General features: G+C 37.4%; 1 protein-coding gene across 3 annotated transcripts in view; it reads left to right on the top strand.

Moving 5' to 3' along the window:
• Positions 1-21,451, top strand: part of LOC146004966 ((E3-independent) E2 ubiquitin-conjugating enzyme UBE2O) — a 118,826-nt gene that overhangs the window by 37,432 nt on the left and 59,943 nt on the right. For all 3 annotated transcript variants that reach the window (XM_083144043.1, XM_083144042.1, XM_083144044.1), the window contains exons 6-8: positions 3,211-3,420; positions 7,342-7,499; positions 13,875-14,083. In XM_083144043.1, the coding sequence (XP_083000169.1) occupies positions 3,211-3,420; positions 7,342-7,499; positions 13,875-14,083 (577 nt within the window). The remainder of the gene's footprint in view (positions 1-3,210; positions 3,421-7,341; positions 7,500-13,874; positions 14,084-21,451) is intronic.

Here is a 21,451-nt window from a genome sequence, read left to right as displayed (position 1 = left end):
ATTGATATATACATATACTGGGTGGGAGACCTAAAAATACCACTGGAAATATTTCGTGAACAACAATAAATATTGAAAAACTGCTTTCGCAGATATAAAGGTATGAGAGGGACTCATGAAATTAGTAGACACAATACGTTCAACTATGTAAGGAAGTAAGATTTTCAACACAAACTTGGTTTTTTAAAAATGGATACCCCATTTTATTTTAAGCTCATTTGAATTTACGGAAAAATTAATTAAGAATGGCGTTTGTTACATTGTAATACATCAAGTAGTTCTCAAGTAATTTGTAACGTGAAGTTGAGCGTTAAGGTGCATGGCCACTATGCCTGTCGGCGGAGCTGAGCGCAAATGCCGTCGTGCATACAGCCTGCACGCTTGTGCTGCATTTTTCGTACACTCGCCATAGATAAGTATCATCCCGGCCTTTTCAGAGTTTGAAAATACTATTTTCTCAGCAACAGTTCTGACATACGTACACTATCACAAACGTATGGTTAATCCGTGTACTTTTTTACACCCTTGCTTCATTTGATAAAATTTATAAATGAATTAGAAAGAAAGAAAGAAAAATGTATAAGGTGCAAAGTTTAATAGTTGAAAACTTAAAAATTTGTGATGACCAAACGAGAAGAGTTGATTGTTCCAGTGTACTAAAAATCAACACGTAAATGAATGGATGCCAATTGAATATTAGAAAGATATCAATGTACTAATCTTTATGTATGTAACTGATGGTGGAATGTTTAAAATGTATACTTTTTAATGTACAAATATTTGTTAACTCTGAAAGATGTATCAAAATCTTTTAGATAATTTGTCAAAGCTTATGTATGTACAAACTACAGATTTTATTGTAACCTGCAGTTGTTGGAACTTTCCTAAGCACAACACATAATATGCAGAAGAATAACATATTTGTTGTAATACACGAATGGCGTCAAAAGGGGGATATACATGTTACGACACACAAATGAACTTGTAAAAATGTTTGTTTTGAAGCGTCAACTTCACGTTACAATTACTTGAGAACTATTTGATGTATTACAATGTAACGAACGCCATTCTTAATGAATTTTTCCGTACTTTCAAGTGAGCTAAAAATAAAATAGTGTTTCCATTTAAAAAACTAAGTTTGTATTGAAAATCGTACTTTCTTACGTAGTTAAACGTATTATGTCCACTAATTTCATGGGCCCTCTCATACCTTTATATCTGCAAAAGCAGTTTTTCAATATTTATTTATTGTTGTTCACGAAATATTTCCAGTGGTACTTTTAGGTGCCCCACCCGGTATATGGCAGAATTGAAGAAAAAAGTTCTTGCAATTTTTCACTAATTTTTCAAACAATTTTTATTTGACAAATTAGTGCTTATGTCTTATGATTTGCATCTTAACTTTCAAATTCAGTGGTTTGTGTTGTTGTTGTTACCTAAGGCTTGGTTCATATGGGTCATGCATTGCCATTATTAATAATAATAACCACTGCGCGACAGCCCTATGAGAGCCTTGGCTTACCTACCGACTGCTGGTCTCCCTCCCACACTGTTCCTCCGTCACCTGTTATAGCGTGGAGATCTTAGACCAGTATTGGGGTGACGGGTGGTCAGCCCGACGAACCCCCAGCCTTTGTAGGTCTTCTCGACCGGGTTACCGCTCACTCATTCGGAGCTCCCCAATTTCCTCACGATGGTGGGCTGCCACCGGCCCTATACGTAGGCCGAATAAATTCCGACCAGAGCCGGATTCGAACCTACGCCGTCCCGCAGCGAACGATCTTAAGACGAGTGAACGCCTTAACCCGCTCGGCTACGGAGAAGGACGCATTGCCATTATTATTATTATTATTATTATTATTTTTTTATTTACACAAGGTAAAGTTTCTCAGGCTCATTGCACAGTGGCGTAATATCACATAGAACAATATAGAGGTATGGAGGTAAAGCTGCACATATTCTCTTGTTCTGGAAATTTTTCTTGATGTGATGTGATTTATTCCACGCTCTGCTCCCTTTTCATCCCAGGATTGTCCCCAGATGCCCATATTATTAGTGGTTGGAAACTCTTTATGCGAGGGTGGAAAAAAGCTGACAAATCACCCAAGTCTGCTCGGTGTCAGTCAGATGCCCCACTAAATGGGTCACTGTTGATAATCCTGTATGTTTGTCCCAAATAAAAGTTAATAATAATAATAAAATCTCAGTGACTTTATAATTGTATTGAGTCCAGCTTGTTAATGTTCAAAATTATTGTGGTTTCTCTTCTTAATCACTTCGTGTTAATACTTGTAGTATGCTATTCAGCATAGCAATGATGAGGATATATAAAGCTTTATTGCTATGAGTATAGTGTTTATATTATAGTTCTAGAAACTATCCAGTGCGAATCCAATTGTGGATAGTAATGTATGCTCTGTATTATGACTTTCTTGTATGTATAGACGAGCCATGGTGGTCTAGTTAGGACGGTGTCTGCTATGCCGGAGATGAAATGTGATTCCCAGGGTTGGTGATTGAAGGTCGGAAATTTTCTGATCTTTTCTCCTTATAAAGTACCGCTGGTGTTCACCCATTCTCAAATAAATGGGAACCTGGGAAGGTAAATGTTTCTATAGCATGTTGCTGATCACATCATCTCTGCAAATGGCTGCGATCGAGAATGTGTGGAGCCCTACCTCCAACTATTCTCATGGTAATGTGCACAGGGAACCTGTGCATGTATAAAGTTAATGATTGAGAACTATTTGGACTGACTGATATAATTTTTTGCTGATTCTGATAAACGTATTCAAAATGTACCGAATAGATCCAATATAGAAATGTTCCATATAGAACCTGAGTGACTGACCTCAGTGCTTGAATTGTTGTTGTTTTAAGTCCACTTTATGCCCAGAAAGGCTAATCTGGACTGGACCTACAGTTTTAAGTGGGAACCAAACAACTGTGCAATTTGCCTCCACTAGGAATTGAACCCGGGACCCCTTGATTGCATAACACTATGGCATTGGTGATGCATATAACCAGGTGATTGTAGTAAGTTTTGCAATAGGAAAAGTGCATATTGACATTTACATTATAAGTCAAAGTTATGGGAATTTTATATTTATATTCATACAAAAAAAAAAAAAAATGGTAGAATTTGATATTGGTATGTAAAATTGTCAATCACTTTACTGTTACCTGCATAATGCTTCATGAACATTTCAGTGCCTGCAGTAGTGGAGAATTCGAATCAAGTTTCCCTACAGCCTCAGCTGCATAACCAGAACGCACAGTCCCCTTCCTCACTGACAGAAGTTTCTGCAGTCGATCACGAGAACAACAACAGTGACCAGTACGAGGACATGGACACCGATGATACCGGCAGCCAATCCGACACTGCTTCCATAAGTAGCAGCTGCAGCACTGGCTCTCTTGGTGAATCTTTTTTTATTTTTTTATTTCTTACATTGGATTTGGTGACTAGGAATAATTAGCACATGGAAATTGTGTATAAATGCCCTCCATGAATATGAAATCTGTTGCGAATAAAAGGGCCAAACCCTAGCACTTCCCACCTATGCTCCAAGGGAGCTTTTAAACGGAAGTGATAGGTGACGCACACACGATAGTCTTTTACTGTTATGTTAATTCAGGGTGTCTACTCAACGGGAATTCCTTGCATTCCAGGAGTTATACTTGAATTATTGGCTCCAGAAATTCTGCATGAATTTTTCTCTAGATGTGAAAAGCTGCGACTTTTATTAATCCAAATCCCATTGAATTTATACCTAATATAAATGCCTTGGGGAAATTTTTTCGCAGTTTATCTTTTATTTTTATTGAGGAAGGAAAATAAAGTTGCGTGGAAAATAATACAGAATTCTCTCAATCCGTTTACTTTGTGCAGAACAATCTATCTGACAGACAGAAGATTATTCCAAGATGAAATATGTTGAAGTTGATTAATTAAATTTGAGTTTGTAATTCTTATGCAGTCAACAATGTCTTGTAGGTACGTGGGTCATTCAATATATAAGTTTCTGTATGCTGTAATTTTTTTTATTTTTAAGATACATTAGAAAACTATACAGACATGTGTAGGAGGATCCTTCCTTACTTCTCCACATAATCCCCATAGAGATTCAGGCATTTGTCTCACCGTTGCACCAATTTGTCCATACCCTTTGCAAGAAAATCAGGGCTCTGGCTATTGAGCACGATTCTCACATTACGCTTCGCTTCTTCATCTGTTCCGAAACGGTAACCTTGCAATTCAGACTTTAACCCCGGAAAAAGATGGAAATCACTCGGTGCTAAATTGGGGCTGTATGGAGGTCGGGGCAGCCATTCCCACCCCAATTCTTCTATTTTGTGTTGTGTTTGCACTGCTGAGTGGGGGTGAGCATTATCGTCAAGAAGAATGACACCAGTTGACAGGAGACCTGGTTGCTTATGTCGAATTGCATTTTTCAGTTTATCCAATGTTTGACAATAACTGGCAGCATTAATTGTTCTTCCTCGCTCCAAAAAGTCCATCAGCAGAATGCCCTTAGCATCCATGCTTCTGAACTCCTTATGACGTGAGCCCACGTTTTCCGAACAAGCATTTACTTTTCGCCCTTGAGCGCATGCGCCTTCACGTCTGATAACAAATCGATTGTTGTTCCTGGTAGACGAAGGATGGCGCTTGTCAACCATGTTCTTCTTTTTAATGGCATTGCTTTATACAATATTTTATAGCACAGGGAAACTTATATATTGAATGTCCCTAGTAGTATATTCCGTAACAATTGTGACTTGTGTTTGTAGATGTGTATTTCGAATCTGAGTATGTGTAACAACAAATGCAAATTCAGCATCTTAAATATTTTACATTATATGTTTAAATATTTAAATTTTTTATACTTTTTAATTTGAATTGAATTAGGATTTTTGAATACATTGGAATCACAGAGACCCTTTATATTGCTAATATATTTGTGTGTGTATGTGTGTGGCTGGTGAGAGGTGGTAATACCTACGGTTGAAGTAGAACTGCTTGCACCCTTGAATTTTTGGAAAGTTCACCTTGAAAACCGTGAAATATACGTGAATTTTATCACAGTCCTAGTGTGACCACCCTGTAATTGTTAGTTTTTGACATCTTGGGGTGAGGGGGATCTATAATTATTTTTTTTATAATGATTATTATAATTCACCTTGAAAACCTGCAGTTATATCTGAGAATTTTTTTCTAGGTCATAGAGTAGCCATGTTGTAATTGTACAAATAGAATTAAGATTTTCATTCAGCAATTACATTGATCTGTAATTGATCTGAAGTCACAGTCAAGTTTTAGGTCCATTTTATCCACAAATGGGATATTTGGAACTGGATGCAAAGTTTTAAGTGTGATCAAAACCACTATGTGCTTCCACCAGGGCCGAACCTTTGTCCCCTTGATTAAAAGGCAAGGGTGTTGATCTGAAGTGATGATATAATTGAGAACTGAGCTTGAAGACTGCATTTTACAAGCATTCAACAATATTTCTACATCTCTTGAGAGGGATGTATGTGAAGTGAGCCATAACATGAGGGATTAATGAAACTTTGTCAGTGCAAGTCATTTAATGTGATATTATTATTAGTTCTAAACTCAGTCTTAATTTGCATCATGTGTAATCAAGGAGTCCAGGGTTTGATACCTAGTAGGGATACATGCATTTGAAACTGACATGTCAGAGCACTCAATGCTCGTATTCTAAACTGAGGCGTAATTAGCGACATCATACGGATATAAACAAAACTACAAGTTCAATATGTAACCATATGAAATTTTGGCCGATATCGATAAAGTACCGATATAAAATTTACCGATACCGATAACCGAAATTCTACCAATCGATTATATAATTAGAAATGGTCCTTGAAGAACCTGAAATGATCATTGATCTCCTTAACTCTTTCGCTGCGGAATTCTCTGGCACACAATATCCCTTGGCTGCGTAATTAAATTTGAAAAAATATTTTTTTATAAACAAATAATTTTCACAATTACATTGCGTTATATATGAGAGAGAACTTACAAAATTCATTCCTTGCACTGGAAAACCATTCTGTAGTCCCTGGTGGTATGATATTTTGAAAAATTTTGAAATTTTGAAAAAAAAAATTTAGAAATAATAATTTAAAAAAATTACATTGCAAAATATGTTATAGAGAAATTACAAAAGTCATTCCTTGCACTGGCAAACCATTCTGTAGTCCCTGATGGTATGGTATTTCTCAAAACACGGGATGACTCAGAGTGGTGGAGCGGCGTGGAAATTTGTAAGTAGTATCAAGATACTGGGTGGCGAAAACTTCAGTTTGTTCTGCTGTGTGTTCAAATACTGAGCGGGGGAAATATTTGATAAAACAAGAAAATGGTGTGCTAAATACTGTACTGTCACCAAGTAACTTAGCACTTGCTGTGTCGAACTTCCCGCACCTAGATCAATGCTGCTTTGCACTCTGCTCCATGATGTTACGGACGGCGGTACAAATTCTTCATCAGACACTACACAATCACTGTCACCACTTGAAGTCTCATAAAACTGTCGCTATTATTGTCACAACTTAATTCACCTTCTGATTCAAGAGTTGAGTAACATCATTATCAGAAAAATGTTGTCGACTTGACGAAGCCATGTTGTTTACATTCGAACATGCATTTGAAACTGACATGTCAGAGCACTCAACGCTCGTATTCTAAACGGAGGTGTAATTAGCGACATCATACGGATATAAAAAAAACTACAAGTTCAAATAGTCCCAAATAGTATCAACAGATGTCTGAAGGCTACTAAAAGCGACGTACTGCGGAAATGCAACACCCGCAGCGAGTGGAAGTATGAACTCGCAATAATGCGACTTCCGCAGAGCAAGGCACCTGGCGTGCTGTGCATAAATGCGACGAGCGCAGCGAAAGAGTTAATAAATGTGTGTGTTAAGGTGACTGCAGTGCAAAAGAAGTTGAATATTTAGACATTTACTTTTTTACAAAGAAGGGCATGGAGATTATCCATAAAAATTAAAACAAAATTGACAGAATTTTGCACTAAAATACTAGATATTTATCGATATATCGGATTGGTAAAATAATCGGTAATTTTACCGATACACTGATATGCCTATATCGGCCGATACCGATAGAGTACCGATTAATCGGTCCCATCCCTAAAACCTAGTCAAGGCACATATGGTTCGGCACCCATTTTAAACTGTAGGTTCAACCCTGATTGACCTATCTCTGCGTAAAACGGGCTTAAAACAAATTTCAAACAATCATTGTATGAGATATATTATAATCTATATTTTGTTTCTACCTGAAAATAGGAAAGAAAAAGAAGGGGCCAGCTCTGATGACAAGAGTTTTGAAGAAGAAGAAGTTGCGAAGAGCGAAGAAACAGCTTCCAATGATGGTGGTGAAGCCAGGCTCTAAAATAGTGGTGGAGACGCTCTGTACCTCATCTAAAGCTGATGTTGTGTGGCAGGTAATGGCATTTTTTTATACTGAAAGTATTGAAAACAAGTAAGTGTTTACCTAAACTAGACTTCAGCTACTTTGTGATACAAATCTGTTCCTAAATTGTACATTTGTAGAAAATATTACGTAAACCCAACTCACAAGCAGGAACATTCTTGGTAATACAGGATTTGTCCAATAAGTATTGGGATTGACTTTGTCCGGGCTATGGGAATGGGTGGAGGGCGGTCTCTGTGGGTGGGATGTGTGTTGCAGGATGTCACGTAAGCTTGGAGACCCAGCTCCATTGCCTCCGAGCCTTTGGAGTGTGTAGGTCACACCTGATGTGAAAGTGTGTGTAGTGCTCGCGTCGAGAGTCAAGATGCAGTGAACCATCGAACAGTGTTGTGCCATCAAATTTTGCGTTAAACTGAAGAAATCTGCTACGGAGGCAAGGACGAAGCCATGTCCAGAACGCGTGTTTTTGAGTGGCGTAAAAAATTCAAAGATGGCTGGGAAGATGTCGAAGACGAACAACGTGCTGGACGTCCGACATCGATCCAAATGCTCAAAATGTGGCCAAAGTGCGAGAACTTCTGAACAGTGATCACCGGTTAAGTGTTTGTTTGATAGCACAGGAGTTAAATTTACTGAAATCCACTGTGCATTCAATTGTGATTTGCATCCGAAGGGAGATTGCCGATTCCTGGCTCCTGCATCAAGACAATGCACCCAGTCACACGTCACTAATTGTTAGGGAGTCACTGGCCAAACACAATGTGACAATGCTGCCGCAAGCACCCTACAGTCCAGATATGGCTCGCCCCGTCATCTTTTGTTCCCTCGTATCAAAAGGAGCCTCAAAGGACATCGTTTCAGGACGATTGAGGCAGTCGAAGCTGCTACAACGGGCTGCCTGAACAGCCTTGAGGTTGCCGACTTCCAGGGGGCATATGAAGAGTGGAAAAAGTGCTGGCAGCAGTGTATTGATGCAGGAGGGTCATATTTTGAAGAATCTTAACACACTGTACATATATCTTCAATAAATTTCTTTTTATGACTTCAGTCCCGATACTTATTGGACAAACCCTGTATTCTGAAGAAGGCAAAATTACCAGGTGTCCTAACACACCCAAAAATAGTAATTAATTCATTCCATTTTTAGTTCCTATCCTCCCTTGTAAAAGCTTTCCTCGTTCTAATGATCTGTAAACATGATAGCAACACATCCTTCTTCAAGAGTCAATTTTTCGATTTAACCTCCTTACCCCGTAGCAGTATGCTTTCATGCATACATGTTCAGTCTAAAGAAAGCCTCAGTTACTCTGAAGATAGGAAATTGTGGGAGACCTAGAAAGTAGGTACAATTTGAACTTTGCATTAGAAAATTCATCATTGATCAATATGGTGGGAACATGTGATTTGCAATATGCCTTTATCAGCTGATAAAATATCAACGGTCCACTATTAGCATGGGTGCCCAATCCCATACGTTTCACAAAATCCCCATCTCACACCACTGAAATTTCCTAAGTTCAATACCTTTTCAAACTACAAACGATTTTCGTTGAACTGCCGTACAATGATGCAGGTAGCAACATTTGGAGCTTCACAGTCTTTTTTCTTTTTCGTGTGCAAAATTAAAATAAATCTCCTTAAACTTTTACTTGTAGAAAGAAAGAAATTATTCCAACTTAATTTATTCAAGAACTTTGTAGTCACCCTGTACCAAAGAATTTTACAAGGCAATCATTAAATGTTCCCTAATATCCCTCTAAATTTCTCCCGAGAATAACTTGAACCAGGAATGAAATTAAAATACCACGAAGTTTTCACCCCCTTTTTTTCTTCATATGTTAAACAAGACAAGCCATAAAGGTTTACACTCTGTAAATTATCAATAGGTAAATTTAAATTCACGACTTGAAGTTTGCAATTTGTGCAAATTTATTACGTTCTATTATATATTGCAATTATTTCCCACTGTAATAAGCATTTAGAGATTCCCCCTCCTGTAAGAGAATTTCATGATTAGTACTAAGTAAAAATGGCAGACTGAACACAATGATTGTTTACTTTGGTGAAATGTTACACGCTCGAACACTGAAACTATTATTCTAATCTGAAATTCGATCAAACTTTACATCAAACTCTGTGTACATTCCTAAAAGGTAATTTTCTCATAAAGATTTTACAACTCAAACTCGTGAACCTTTGTGTTACGTAAAGTAATTTTTACCACAAGTGTACATACTACCGATATACTAATACATTATAATACCCAGTGGTAATTCAAACTTTATGAACCATAGTGAAAGATTTGAATTAGTGTCAGATCAAACTAACTAACTAACTCCCTAGCCTTCTTAAACCCGAAGGGACATGGTTGCAGCAACACAGGCCTTCCATCTTTCCCTATCTTGAGCAAGTTCTATATACTCTTTTCCATCCCTACCGATTTCCCTTACGTCCATCACAACGTTGTCCCTCCATCTTCGTCTTGACCTTCCTACAGGTCTCTTACCATCAGGTTTCCTAACAAGGATCCTGTAAACTCCTCTTTCCTCTCCCATTCGTGCCACATGGCCTGCCCACTTAAGTCTTCTTGATTTAATTATTCTAATAATATCTGGACATGAATACAAATTATGTAGTCCTAAATTATGTAACCTTCTCCACTCACCTGTCTCCTCATCCCTTTTAGGCCCAAAGATTTTCCTAAGGATCTTATTTTCAAATACTCTCAATTTATGTTCCTCTTTCAATGTAAGGGACCAAGTTTCACATCCATATAATACTACAGGCCAAATTACTGTTTTGCATATTTTAACTTTTAGTTTCTTAGATATTAAACGAGAAGACAAAAGTTTATGAAGAGAGAAGTAACATGCATTTCCTGAATTAAGCCTACTTTTTATTTCCTCTTTAATAATATAATTTTCATTTGTTAATATTACTCCTAAGTATTTGAATTTGGAAACTGGTTCAAACGAGTTGTTATCAATAATTAGATTTTGATTATTACCTAACACTTGGTTTCGGCCTGTAAGCATATATTTAGTTTTCTAATTAAAGAGCAAAATTAAAGAGCAATGGAGATAATGCATCTCCTTGTTTTAACCCATTATGAATTGTAAATTTGTCAGACATATTAACTCTTTCGCTGCGGAATTCTCTGGCACACAATTTCCCTTGGCTGCGTAATTAAATTTGAAAAAAAAAAAAAAAAAAATTGTAAAATAATTTTCACAATTACATTGCGTTCGTGATATATGAGAGAGAACTTACAAAATTCATTCCTTGCACTGGAAAATAATTCTGTAGTCCCTGGTGGTATGATATTTTGAAAAAAAAAAATGATATTTTGAAAAATTTTGAAATTTTAAAAAAATTTGAAATTTTGAAAAAAAAAAATTAGAAAGAATAATTTAAAAAAATTACATTGCAAAATATGTTATAGAGAAATTACAAAAGTCATTCCTTGCACTGGCAAACCATTCTGTAGTCCCTGATGGTATGGTATTTCTCAAAACACGGAATGACGCAGAGTGGTGGAGCGGCGTGGAAATTTGTAAGTAGTATCAAGATACTGGGTGGCGAAAACTTCAGTTTGTTCTGCTGTGTGTTCAAATACTGAGCGGGGGAAATATTTGATAAAACAAGAAAATGGTGAGCTAAATACTGTACTGTCACCAAGTAACTTAGCACTTGCTGTGTCGAACTTCCCGCACCTAGATCAATGCTGCTTTGCACTCTGCTCCATGATGTTACGGACGGCGGTACAAATTCTTCATCAGACACTACACAATCACTGTCACCACTTGAAGTCTCATAAAACTGTCGCTATTATTGTCACAACTTAATTCACCTTCTGATTCAAGAGTTGAGTAACATCATTATCAGACAAGTGTTGACGACTTGACGAAGCCATGTTGTTTACATTCGAACATGCATTAGAAACTGACATGTCAGAGCACTCAACGCTCGTATTCTAAACGGAGGTGTAATTAGCGACATCATACGGATATAAAAAAAACTACAAGTTAAAATAGTTCCAAATAGTATCAACAGATGTCTGAAGGCTACTAAAAGCGACATACTGCGGAAATGCAACACCCGCAGCGAGTGGAAGTATGAACTCGCAATAATGCGACTTCCGCAGAGCAAGGCACCTGGCGTGCTGTGCATAGATGCGACGAGCGCAGCGAAAGAGTTAATACTCACACGAATTTTACTTTCTGTTTCACTGGTGCATATTTTTATCATACTAACAAGCTTCTTAGGTATTCCAAACTCTACTAATATATTATATAATTTATCCCTTTTGACCGAATCATATGCGTTTTTGAAATCAATGAATAGCTGATGGACATTTTGATTATATTCCCACTTTTTTCCAAGTGTCTGTCTGATGTGAAAAATTTGATCTGTAGTTTATCTGTTACGTTTAAATCCACATTGATAATCACCTATAATTTCATTAGCATATGGGGTTAGTCTTGTTAAAAGAATGTTAGATAATATTTTATATGTTGTTGAGAGTAGAGAAATTCCATGGTAATTATTGCAGTTCATTTTATCACCTTTTTTAAACACAGGAACAATTATGGATTCTTTCCACTGTTGAGGGATTTCTTCTTTATTCCATATTAAACAAATTAATTTATATGAATTTACATATTAATGAATTTCCACCATATTTAATTAACTCAGCTGGTATTAAATCAATGCCAGGTGCTTTGTTATTCTTTAGCCTTTTAATAGCATCCTTAACTTCAGTCAAGTTAGGTTCTGGAACTAAAGGTTCTGCTGTGTGTACTTCATTTAGTTCTGATTTATCTCCTACATGGACATTTAAAAGGTCATTAAAGTAGTTCTTCCATCTATTTAGAATATCGCTTGGGTCAGCTAGAAAATCGCCGTCTTTATCTTTTATCAAGTTTACTTTAGGTTGCCACTCCTTTCTAAACTCATTTACACCTTTATATAAATCTCTGATATTTTTATTTTTGCTGTTTGTTTCAATTTCGTTAATTTTGCTTTTCAAGTAATCTCTTTTTTTACTTCTAAACGTGTGGTTAACTTCTCGCTTTATTCTATTATAATTGTTTAGATTTGTATCATCAGAGTTATTTAACCACGTAAGTCTAGCCTGATTTCTTATTTCTATTAGATTATGACATTCATTATCAAACCATGGCTTACTTTTTCTCGGTTTATGGTATCCTATACTTTCTTTAGCTGCTGATTCTATTGCATTACGTATGTGCTCCCAATTCTTATTTACGTCTGTTTCATTTATATTTTCATCATCATTTAAATCCTGCAAAACATCAAATCTATTTGACAGTTTAATTTGGTAATCTTTCTTAATTCTTTCATCATTAAACTTTCCTGTATCAAATTTTATAACTTTTAGATTTTGTTGCTTATGATTTATCACTGAGAGTCTTTCTCTTAATTTAGCAATTACTAAATAATGGTCACTGGCACAGTCAGCACCTCTATGTGTACGAACGTCCACAAAATTACCCCTTGCTGGATTTGAACGTCAAAGGTGTTCAATAGGTATTAACTTTCACCATGATTTCTTGTCCAAAAACATGCAAACAAACTCAAAAACCTTTTTGCTTCGATTTTGATCAACATCCACCTCTTCCCTCCATTTTTCAGCTACGCGGATGTCCTTGGTCTGTGCCGTCCTCTCACGATCGAACTTCCGCCAGGACCAACACACGTAACCGAAGTTAATACCAAACTGTTAACAAATTGTTACAGGTGTGTGTGTTAAGAAGTGATTATCTACGCTTTATACACAACCTTTATTACATTCTAGTTAAATAAATCCAATAGAAGCATAGATTATCGGATGCTTTTTCCTTTATCTACTCTGCACATGGATTTTTGAATACATCCGTTCTCTTGGAATCCATTAAAATGTCCCTCATTATGTGTTAATTAGAACAAGATTATTTGTACAGTTTCCAAAATAAAAGTTTTATTACTTTCAAGTCCTCTATGAAGAACTGTGAATTTTATAATAAATTTAATGATTTCAATAATTAAAATAATAAAGATTTCCTTCTTTCTTTATGTTCATTTAAACAGTGAGTAAATATGGAATCATACCTTTAGGATCACGTTGTGCCTGTTAGCTATGGTCCCCGTGTGTGAATTCTCTGAACTGCGCGTACATTCACACAGTGGACTAGCAACCCCAAATCACTAAATCAGTTTGCCAACAGTTACAAATTAATTTGACTACTTAATACTTGAACATGAAAAGAATTTCTCCTCTCGGGAGTAATTATGACCCCAATTAATATGTCCCACCTGTAGTGTTTATATATGTGGAACTGCTGAAGTAGGTTCAGTTACAATGTCCCAATTTTTCATATTTCAGGATGGATCTGTAGAACAGGGCATTCCATCTACAGCTCTTTATCCTATCCATCATCTGGATGACCAGGAATTCTTTCCAGGGGACTTTGTGATTGAGAATAAAGATGATTCATCAATGAGGGTGTATGGAGTGGTGCAAAGTGTAGACCACGCAGGAAGAACGGCAAGAGTCAAATGGTTTCGTACCTATACGTCGAGCGATGAGCCAAGGTAAATACTGCTGCATGAAGTGGTACATATCATAACAATCTGTAGAATCTTTGAAATGAAACGTACAACGAACTCTAAAATCCCAGACATTTAGCCACCACCTTTCTAGACAGGAAATTGCTAGAACCATCTAAGGAATGTCTTGTCAGACATTGCCGGGCTTCCTTGATCGTCATCGTTGCAAACAGGTGTAAACATCGCAATCAAGGGAGAGATTACAGGTCAGACTGCATTTGTTTAGTAAAATCAATCTGAATAAATATCTTGGGAAAGAGAGAGATCAGTTCTAAGTCAGTCATTCAGAGGGTGCAGAAGTATGAGCTAAAAGTCTAGGAGAAAGGGCTTCCAGACTTGCACTACAAACGGACACCGCGTTCCAACCAGTCCGTGGTTTGACACCTTGAGGGAGCACTTCCACGCAGTGAATGACAGGTAATTCCATTCACCATGCTGATCCAGTCTGTAGGGGGTCTAAACTCAAGTGTGTGTTTTACCATAGTGTGTAGACGTTGCCTCTCGCAACTTACCATCAAGCTCACCATAACTAGCGAGTTGCTCAAGAATCAAGGATGAATGATCAGTGAGCTATATCACCCAGTTTGATCCCACATACTTAGGGTAAGTTACGATATACCTCAAGAGTTGGTACTGTACAAATGATAGGAGCTTAAAATTATCTGCATAAGTATTGCACTGGTATGTTATGGTATCACTGTACTACAGTCCCGCAGAATTAACTTGAGAGAAATTACCGCTCTGTGAGTGATGCAACTGTGCTCAAATTGGCTAGAGCGGGACTTCCCGCTGTAAGGGGCCAATGGAAACTCTAATGTTCGGGCACGCTGAGACGAACTAACTGTGGAGGGTTTATCCAATACTCTACAACGCGATAAGGAACCCCTACCTGTTTCCCCAAACTTGCCCCTTAACTTCCAACTAAATACCGAACCGACAAACCCGTCCCTATTCGCCTCGCCAGTAGCATAGGTAGCTATGACAAGTGAGCCACCGCTGAATATTTTCCAAAATTTAAAGTATTAATTGCGAAATTTACACAACCTGCCAATCCAACCGAACCTTAACTTTAATCTATCAATACTATCTGGGACACCCTATATATATATCTCGCACGTGTGCAATTCCTTAATTATTCTTTAATTAACTTGTCAATACCAACGATTTTTTGCAAATCACTCTAAAATTGATAGTCTATGAAGATTTCTGTATATTTCTAAAGAGGATAATTAATTATGATCAGTGTGAACCTGAATTCCCCCCCTCCTGGAAGAGAAGACAGTTATTAGCACACAAATTATTATATCTCTTTACACTGATAAATTATTTAGGTGAATGTGTAACACCACGGTTTCGAAATGCATATTTATTAACATAGCAAGTAATAAAAATAATGATCACTTTCAGATATGATTTCCTTTGCAATATGAAAATTAAACAAAATAAAAAAAAAATGGATAGATTTCAAGTTTAACTAATTTATGAAAACATGTCTTCAAACAGCTTGTTTAACACATAAAAGCTGATAACAGTGGTGGTAGATTCCACACTTCAACTATAGGTTACTCATGTTTTAGAAAAGGTCACATGACCTGGAGTGACAATCATAACAATTTACTTTTACAATTAACAAATATGAAATGTTAATTTTATTCTCATTATAGGTCCATATTCATATCCCTTGCAAATATTATCGTTCAGCAAATTCCCGTAATCAAATTGTTTTCAATATGACGAAGCCACATCCTTTGTTATTTTCCTAGGTTCGTGACTCAAGAAGTTCACATATAATGGCCATAACACAATGCATGCATGCTTCAATCACTGAAACGTTATGTTTCAAAGCTTCTTCAACAACCATCCAGTTGTCACTTAACAGACAACAAAAGAAAGAAACAAACTTTCGGTATCAAGCCACTTATTCGAAAACAACCATGCCGGTTCAGTACACATAGCATCAGCCGACTATAAGACTGGCAATTATTTAGCAAATGGCGTCGTTAGCCATAATCCTAAAACCATGAGGTCTCGTGCACATGCATAACGACAATAGCTTTCATCACGGAGTACAAAATGCTAGCATTTGAAGTACGTGTCACTACGGTAGATCTACCTTATACGCACTTAGATACAAGCTCAGATACCGGTATACGAAAAGTCACTTTAAATAATGTCGTTCTACTTACGAGCTCCTGAAGCGAGGAAGGAAAGACATGCTGTCGTTCCGTTCATTTTTCAAGCATATCATTATTACCTGACGTTGAGTTCCCGGTAATTTTACCAACAACTGCTCTTCGATGTCTTGTGATCCTTTATAGCATAGTACGGAAGCGTACATCTGTGCTAATTGCAAAGATTCTTCATTTTATTCCTCACGATAACATCGTTCGTGCACAATCCTTATGCATTTTTTCTCGAGTTCCATCATCCCACACATTCCTCCATCTCGATTGTTTCCCTTCCGGTCCTGCTCCCCTGTTCCTTTGTCCAACCATTCGGCACTTCCGCCGAATTGTCCACTCGCAAACACACAATAAGAAAAACTGAAACCTTTAACAATGAATGGTGTGTTAAGGAACTACTACTATGTATACTTCTCTTTTTCTTGCTTTGAACTGATGCCAAGCAACAATTAATAAATGAAACGTAAATAACCCACTGACGTCTTACCAGATTAAACGAATGTGTTTTATGAACACGTCCATGACCGAGATTTAGGCAGAAATATCCCAACTGCAAATACGTACTAACAAATTTGGATATTGTCGCTGTTCACTAATTACCATATGTAACAACTATTGTTTCGCAACGACAATGCTAAAAACAGATAACAATGTTTCTTTTCTGTTAAAAAGGTAAGTTTTACTACCAATACGGCTTTTCTAAATAAATGAGGTTCTTTGCTCACAAGATCATGTGAAGGACATCTCGTGAGAAATTGTCGAACTCGATAATGAATTACTAGCTACGTTCGTGAAATCTCTTCAATTCGAAATATTTTCCTTGCTGGACGAGATAAAAGTTAACTCAATTTAATATTCATGCAATACGTAAACTATTCACATCGAGTCATATGAAAATTACCTACACTTTTGACATGAATTTTTAAAATAATAAATACAGTCTGCATTTTAAATAGTGTTTATAACCATATTCGTTATAAATGGCGCCCAACAAGGGCAGAACCCATACAAAACACCTCACACAATATAAATGAACAGAGCACTCTAATATAGAACAACGGCATATACAAAACATAATGATTAAGTTACCTTATTTACACCAACATTACTCATTCTGCACAGTCTATTCATTTGAGATCTTCTCAGAGAGTGGGAATTCTCAGTTCACACTGGTCATTTCATCCATGCATACTCTGTGCATACTGACTCAGGAGTAGGACATCCATTTACAAGCTAGCCCGCTGTAAGGTTGCACCCACTTGACAAAAGTGCCCGCCGCTGGTTTACCTATACTTGGCCCAAGTAACGGATATAAGTTCCTTTACTCCTAACCCTTACAACTGAACTACATCTTTATTAGAATGATCAGTTTTGCACAAGTCTAAAAGATTAGGCTTAATATCTGTAATAATATCCAATCCCATAGCCATAACCTTCTGCAACCAATATTTTAATTTCTCCTGAGTGCAACTCCACACTTTACAATTTTCAATGGAATGATTTTCCAATATATCTCCAGTTATGCAATCTACCAAATTCAATGTTGAATCATTGGTATTTTTTATACATAAGTACGGTCCTAAGTAAAGTTCACAATACTTTTTTATAACCTTGTCACTCAAGTTGCCAAGTTGATGGTTTTTAACAAAGACTAAATTCCCCATTATAATAGCTGGTCTGTTGAATCTTCTCTTATTGAGTTGATTCAGCTTATTTCGTCTTTTAGAAGAACTCGACCAACTTGCCATCAGCAATTTTGAATCCCAAGTGCCATTCCCAACATCGTTAAGTATAGAATGAAAGTCTACAAGTTTTCTACTCACATTCAGTCTCAGTTCAGCAGGAGTGAAACCTGTTTGCGACGATACTGAATTATTCAAAAGGAAGAGAGCTTGCTCAATTCTCTCAGGCCATTTCGCATGATTATCGAAACATAAGACCCTCATAAGCCTATTTAGTTCACTATGGTAACGTTCCACCATATTTGAGGAAGGATGATATGTTGGAGTATATGCAACCTTTACTCCCCGCTTCTCCATCGCCTCCTGAAACAACTTTGACCTAAATTGTGGTCCGTTATCTGTAAACACCTGCATAGGTATGCTAAGATGAACAAAATAAATTTTTATCAATTTCGCGAGGACAGTTTGAGCATTACTATTTACAACTGGATAAGCAACTAAGTATCTGGATGCGGCATCCAAAACCGTGAACAAGAATCTTTCCTTTTTAGGCCCCGACGCGAACGGTCCTTGTAAGTCCAAAAACAAAGTTCCACCTGGTCTATCAATTATATGAGACCTTGAAACAAATTTTGACGGATGCTTATTGGGTTTTGTTCTTTCGCAAACATCACAGTCCCTGACAAAATCTTTGATGTCATTCTTCATGTTCTTCCAATGAAAACTTTTGAAAATCAGAGCGAGAGTTTTAGCTACGCCGAAATGTCCCGAGTTATCATGACAATGTATTAAGATCCTACCGATCAAATTTATTGGTACACAAATCCTCAATTTACTCGGATCATGAAAATCCTTGATATATAAAATTTCGTCCTCTACAACATAAGTTTGGCCCCCAAGACCTTGAGCGAGACACACTGGACTGTACCTCTCCCAATACGTGACAGATAATTTCTTTCAGGTAGGGATCTTCCCTTTGCGCCGAAACCAATTCCTCCTTGGTTAAGTTTAAGCTACCTAAGGACTGAGCACCTGAACAATTAACGTTAAACTCTGAGAGGGTCACACCAGGAAAACTACGACTAAGAGTATCAGCCACAACGTTTTCTGATCCCTTACAGTACTGCACCACAAAAGAATATTCTTGTATCTGTATAAACCATCGGGTGAGTCTGGCGTTCCAGGTATGAGCGGTCTCGAGCCAGGTAAGTGCCTTGTGGTCAGTGATTACTATAAACTGCCTTCCTTTGAGAAAGGAGGAGAATTTTGATATCGTAAAGAGTATGGCCAAAACTTCTATCTCAGTCGAAGTATAAGATTTTTCGTACGATTTCAACAACCTGCTTACAAACCCCAGGGGTCTGATATGTTCATCTACCATCTGATAGCAGAAACCGCCTATGCCCACCAAAGACGCATCGGTCTGAATGTAAAACTTTTTCTCAAAGTCCGGATAAAACAAAGTAACCTCCCTTTTGACTACCTCTTTTAAGTCTTTAAAAGCAACATCTGCTTCAACACTCCATTTCCACTTACTTTTCTGTTTGAGAAGTTCATAAAGGGGGTGTGCCAACATTGAATAGTTACGAATATACTTGCTCAACCAATTGAAGCAACCCAGAACCCTCTGTAATTGTTTTAGGTTCTCCGGCTTTGGTAATTGTTCTATGCTTACAACATAGGCTGGATCTTTATGATAGCCTTGAGTGGATATGACATGGCCAAGAAACTTTAACTCTTGTACCACAAATTTGCACTTTTCCACTTTCAATGTAAATCCTGCACGTTTCAATCTGGACAGCACTAACCTTACATGTTCAAGATGGGACTCGAAATCTTGGGATTTAATGATTATGTCATCGACATATACAACAGTGAAGTCGCTAAAGGATCCAAGAACACGGTTCATCACATCGACAAACACTGAAGTACCATTAACTGACCCAAATACCACTCTCTTGAACTGGTATAATATCCCATCAAACGAAAAGGCCGTAAATTTTCTACTGTCTGGATCGAGAGGAACTTGCCAATAGGCATTCCCCAAATCAAGGGATGTGAAGTATTTGCACCCCTGGAATGATGTAAGTAACTCATTAATCTTCAGCGGTGCAAGTTGTTTGAGTTTGACATGCTGATTGATCTTTTTTAGATCAACACATAACCTGATAGCACCATCGGGTTTTGGAACAACCAGCAAAGGTGAATGGTATTCTGAATCAGAAAGTTCTATTACGTTCCATTCAAGCATCTGATTCAGTTGTTCCTTTACCTTTGCACGATACGCATATGGAATGGGATAGTTTTTTCGTACAATGGGTTCGTTCGTGTCCAGCTCCATCCTATGCACATATTCCTTGCATAAACCCGGTACTTCGGTAAACATGTCTTGATACTCTTGTAACATTGCTATTAATTGCGAAGAATGAGATTCGTCTATAACTAAGGATCGTTTAATTTGGTCGCCGAATTCAGAAAAACATTTGCTCGAGGAGTCTTGTGAACAACAAACTTCTCTTATACTTAAATCTTGAGGACTTGGATCGACCTGTTCTAGTGGAGTAAACCTCAGGAAAACCTTACCATTGGGTGTATTATAAAAAAATGCATTTAAATCAAAATTTAGCTCACCGTGAATTTTGTAGATAACATCTAAACCCAACAACAAAGGTACACTTAAACTCCTTACCACCACTAATTGAACAAATACGTCATGCCCACCTAAACTAATCATTAACTTAGTGATTCCATCTACTGCTTTTGATTTAGTTCCAGTATAATCAAACAGCCTGATGTGTGAAGCAGGCTCCAATCTTGGCCTAGAAATAATGGAAGACAATTCTTTCCACGCATCATAGGACAGCAAGCTCAGTTCAGCCCCACTATCACAGAGCGCGTTAAATTCCCTATCAAGAATTTTTACTTTTATCAGGGCAGAACCTTTATTATGAAAATCTACATTAATCGGTATTTTAGAACTAATTTGATCACAAAAATCTGAATCAGAATCACTATTGTACATATTTACAAATCGAATGGCAGGAATGGTTACTGTACTCCCGCCCCCTGCGCATGGACGAAAGTTCCCCTGATGTTTTCCGAACCTCTACTAACAACTGACTCCCGGGATTGCACACCCTCATGCTGGACCCCTGACTCCACTACGCGTTGATCTTCACGATTAGGTTGACTCCTACCTAAATTCTGTAAGACCCCTACTTGTCTCAAATACTCCAGCGCTTGTAACATGCCATATCGGTTCCAGTGCACTTTATCTATTCTCCTATGAGAAGGATTACCTAAGAAACTTTCAAACAGCTCCTCACGAATATTAGCATTATCTATCAGAAACAACGGACTCAGGTCATGTACCTTGACAACATCACCCTCCTTAAGAGAGCGAATGAACTCGTTAATTTCGTGCCATTTCCGCCAGACAATACTATCTTTGGATTTCATAACTTTCGGAATGGGTGGAAGACAAAGAA

The sequence above is a fragment of the Lepisma saccharinum genome, chromosome 22 (assembly GCF_977018435.1).
Source record: "Lepisma saccharinum chromosome 22, izLepSacc3.1, whole genome shotgun sequence".
In the NCBI taxonomy this organism is placed as follows: Eukaryota; Metazoa; Arthropoda; class Insecta; order Zygentoma; family Lepismatidae; genus Lepisma; species Lepisma saccharinum.
The sequence above is the reverse complement of the archived record's forward strand: the minus strand, read 5'-3'. Positions and strand labels throughout refer to the sequence as shown.